Raw genomic sequence first — 4,690 nt, forward strand, 5'->3', positions numbered from 1 at the left:
AAAGGGTCTACCATTCACTGTGCATCAGTAAACTTAGCGGTTTCCACTGTCAGCTTTATTGCTTTTCAGTAATTTATTTTATTTGTACCTATGCCATCGAGTGATGATGATAAGGGGGATCAGTGCTTATATCAAAATAGTAAATAAAACAAGTCCTGAGTAACTAGTGGCTTAATTTTGTAAGCATTATTTATTCTCGCAAATTTGGAATGCATTCACCCTATGCTATAATATGAGACAAGAATTTTAAACGTTTTTTGCAAAAACTTTCACGTAAACTTATATAAGGAGTCGAGTTAGTTTCTAAAAGAATATTTGGTGTTTTTTTTCCTGTAACTCGCATTGGAAACTTTTTTGGCGACAATCTTTTCGATGGCATCACCAACATTCACCATCCACACTTTTTTTTTTTTTTTGTATCTTCATAACCACATGCATCACAGTTATTCACGAAAATACTTCGAACAGGAAAACAGTAATTCGAATATCTTTAAAAATTCTATCGTATGATTATTGGTATTATCCATATGAATTTTCCGTCCAGATTTGCCATTTTATTTTAAATATAGCCAGTAAGTTAAGACAGCCTATAGTGTATGTTTTGTTAAGTAAAAAGAATTAGTTCATAAAAATGACATACTGAGTAATAACAAAGACGTGTCAGCATATTTGGACGTAAATTTAACTTCGGATCTATTTTAAAACGGGGGCACCAGTTTTCATTTATGTTTTATGTAGTGTTTTTGGTACCGAAAGACTTTCAAACTTCGTATACTTATCTATTTTGTGTTATAGAACAGAAAAAAATTTTTGTATTCGAATTTATTTCATGTAAAAAATTGTCTTATTTCGATAATTTCTACTAATCACTGATGTCTATTCAGTTGAAAACAGTTAGCGCTGTAACGGTGTATATCGTATTAATCCCCTAACCCTAAAACTAACCCTAACTCTAGAATCCGAACTCTAAAATTGTTACACACACAGATATGCACAGCGTAATTTATTATATAAACAATATATGCGTATAAATTACGATTAAACCGGATGAAATATGTCACAGGGAATAACATTTTTATGACCGCCCAGCAGTAACTCTATTCAGCTGAATAGACGTCAGTGATTGGTTGAAATTACAGAAATACAACTTTAACATGGAATAACTTGCGATGTACATTTTTTTGTTAAGAAGACTAAGAGTAAAAGATGTTTTATATGACACATTCTACCAGTGTCCCAAGTTTCAAAGTGTTTCGTTAAGAAAATACTGGTGCCCCCGTTTTGAAATAGATCCTTAACTTCTTATAAATACCATATTTCATGCCATAAAAGACGCATTCTAATTTCAACAGAGCATAATCAGGAAAAAATGCTTTAGTTCAGTAACTCTCAGCCATTTTTTGCCTATGGTCCCCTCTGATTTCTACTTTGCTCTGCCGGACCTCTATAACCATTCGATGCATATAAAAAATCCAAAAGTATTTTTTATAATTAAATGTTATTAGAAATTGTGTAAATTTTTTTTTAATATTGTGGCGGTATAAGCTATTTATTGCGCTTAAATTGTAACAGCAAAATCTTATACGGGGCCCCAAGGGCTATATGAACCTCCGGTTGAGAACTACTGTTATAGTGAATTAAGGTTTATGGCAGGCCCTACTTCGCATATAGGACCTGGTGTAATTTTGCTGAGACATTTTTGGAGGTGGAAGAAAATGCGCCTTATATACCGTCAAATACGTTATTTGATCTTTCATTTTTACATGCCACTGTAACCTTTTTATAGAAAAATGTTATTTTTTTTTACCTTTCATATTTTATTTAAATAAAAATATGCTATTTTATTTATTTATTTATTTTATTTTTGTTAGGATCCTTATTAACCACAGAGCAAATGTAAACTGCAGGACTGTATATGGCGATACGCCGTGCCATTTAGCAGCCTATCGAGGACATAGAGAAATGGTTAAACTCCTTGTAGATTGTGGTAATGCTGATCTGTCAGTAACTAATTGTAAAAATCGAACTTCACTAGATGAATCGATCTGTAGCTCACACGATGAAATTTCTCGATATATCCACAATGCTATGAGACTAAAAAGTAAGTACATTTTTGCTATACTTGACTTTAATGTTTTCAACTTGTCTTGCATTTCGAGGGGCGCGCGCACACACACACACACACAGCTATATGCTCAAATGTGATTACTGCCAGATTACTAAATTACCATCACGCTATAAAGAAGGCTTGAATCAGCTTAATAACTTGTCGTTTACTTAGTGGTCTACACTGTCGCAATCATTACACACTCCTGTCAGCAATAGTTTTAGCACTTTATTATACGCCGACACATTACGGCTAGTTTCCTTATCTTGGTTGTTTCAACTTCTTCAGATACCTTTTGTTTTCGATAACCTTCTCAGAATTTCAAAACGGATCTTGTATTGAATCCATGGAGGTTAGCTTGTTCTATTACGATCGGTCCATTTTCTATTCTACTTGTGAAACCACTTATTAATTAGGTTTGAGTCCAAGCATGGTTGTGTGGTTCAAAGGTGTTTTATGTTATTGTCCGGATCAACCAAAGCCTTGTGAGTAGATAAAATAGAGAGAAACTGAAAGAAAACCACCGTGTGCGTGCATGAATGAGGTATCTCGTCTTAACATCGTGTAATTATTGTAAATGTGGTCATTGAAAACGATGGGTTATACATATATGTATATATTTTTTATCTTTTTTTGGATCCTTTTGTTTCAGTCATTAGACTGCAGTCATGCTACCTTGAAGAATTTTAATCGAACGAATCGACCCCAGTGCTTTGTTTTTTTAAAGTCTGGTACTTATTCTAATCGCTCGTTTTTGCCAAACTGCTAGATTACGGGGAAGTAAACACAACACGAGTTGTCAAGCGGTGGTGGGGGAACATACACAGACACAAAACACGCATACACACACTGACGAATGTACGACCTGTTTTTTTTTCAGTTTTCATCACCCAAATACACTCACAAAAGTTTTGGTCTGCTCAAGGCTACAATAGAAGACACTTGCCCAAGGTGATTGTTGTACTGGTGATGCCTACTGAAGCAGAAATATGTCCACAGCTCTCCTCTTCAGGAAATCAAACTGCATTTTCCTTAATGGCATGTCAGTGTTGGAGAATCCTTGGTTCTTGAGATTGTCTTCTCCCTACCTGAAGTTGGTACCAGCTGCGTCTGTACGATTTGGTCTACCCTTTCTAGTAGCGGAGATAATTTCAATAAATTCAGAATTTACCTCGTATGCTATTTCATATACTCTTATTCTCGTCTTTGTTGCTCAAATGCATGCCGCTGGCCGCTCTGAATTATTTCTTTTGTTGCATTTTTCATTTCGGGATTGAACTTGGACGGGCGGAAGTCTTTCCGAACTTACTCCTACAACATTAATTGCAAGCGACACACACACCATTGAATATATTTTGTTCACACAATACATCGTCTGCTTTTTATATGATCACGTGACACTTCTTTGCGTGTCACTGCCCTATTTTAGCAGCTCATTTCTCATTCTCCCTCGCCTATGTTTCTCATTTTCGTCTTTCCTCTTATTGTCTTTAAAGAGACATGTCTCATTTTATATATATACTCATACATCAATGAACAGTATTGCCACTCCTCAAAATTGCGTGAGCTTACTGCACCCTTCTACCTCTTTACCATTCTAACATCCTCTGTTTTTTTCCCACGGACCTTCATATGAAGTTAATTTAGTGAATTAAACAACCGTTTTTTTTTTCTTGAAAACCAATGTTCTAAGTCTCTGTAGTTATTGCATTGCATCAGGACAACCCTAATTGTGCAGAAAAAAAGAACAATAGATTCTAGATTTGAACATTCCATGTCTTATTCCCAGATGCGTAGGAATACATTATCTAATGTGTCCTTTCATAGAGGGTGAGATTGATTGCTATTTCTAGCAGGTGGAACTACTATGTTGAAGAAACCTCTTCGTCGATGTGTTCCTTGCACGAGGCTTTGGAATAGATGTTCCTCGAAGTCTCATGCCTCATAAAGAAAAAAAGTTGTTCCTCCTTGGGGGTTTTTTTTTTTTTTTTTTTTTTTTTTTTTTTTTTTTCATTCAACAAAATTATGATTCTGAAAAAAAAATTTCAGTTTTTTTCACATTTTACTCTTTCCTTATCAAGTAGTACAAGACTTCGAGTGACAGCTATTCCAAAACAGTCATTTTAGTAAGCATTCCTTCTTTCAATTATTTTTGTTTTCGTCATTAAAAACAAGTAAAAAAGATTCCGGTTAACATAGGGGCTCTCTCATTAATTTTGATAGCTAGTACAAGGAGTTGAAATAGTTCATTCAACTTGATCAGATAACACTTTGAGACGATAACAGAAACACTTGGTGATACTATTTTCCTTATTCTTCAAGGTCAATACTTCGTTTAATACTACTTCCATTCACGCTCGAAGGCTGCTAGCGTTTAATCAATGCTGATGCGAACAGAAAGAAAAAGTTACTTTACTTCCGTTTGGGGGCATTGCGTTCTTTTAACATGTCTAATATGCCACGATAAAAGGTTCGTAGTGTATTTGTTGAGCGAAAAAATCAGAAATTATGTTCACACACACACACACACACACACACACACACATATATATATATATATATATATATATATATATATATATA

The 4,690-nt window shown here is 34.6% G+C and overlaps 1 protein-coding gene across 1 annotated transcript in view; it reads left to right on the top strand.

Annotated features, from left to right (window-relative positions):
• Nucleotides 1–1,818: 1,818 nt before the first annotated feature.
• LOC106870616 (uncharacterized) overlaps nucleotides 1,819–4,690 on the top strand; it is an 8,069-nt gene continuing 5,197 nt past the window's right edge. Inside the window, exon 1 of the mRNA XM_014916747.2 lies at nucleotides 1,819–2,101. Coding sequence (XP_014772233.2) covers nucleotides 1,834–2,101 — 268 coding nt within the window. The 5' untranslated portion in view covers nucleotides 1,819–1,833. The remainder of the gene's footprint in view (nucleotides 2,102–4,690) is intronic.

Source organism: Octopus bimaculoides, chromosome 1, assembly GCF_001194135.2.
Source record: "Octopus bimaculoides isolate UCB-OBI-ISO-001 chromosome 1, ASM119413v2, whole genome shotgun sequence".
In the NCBI taxonomy this organism is placed as follows: domain Eukaryota; kingdom Metazoa; phylum Mollusca; class Cephalopoda; order Octopoda; family Octopodidae; genus Octopus; species Octopus bimaculoides.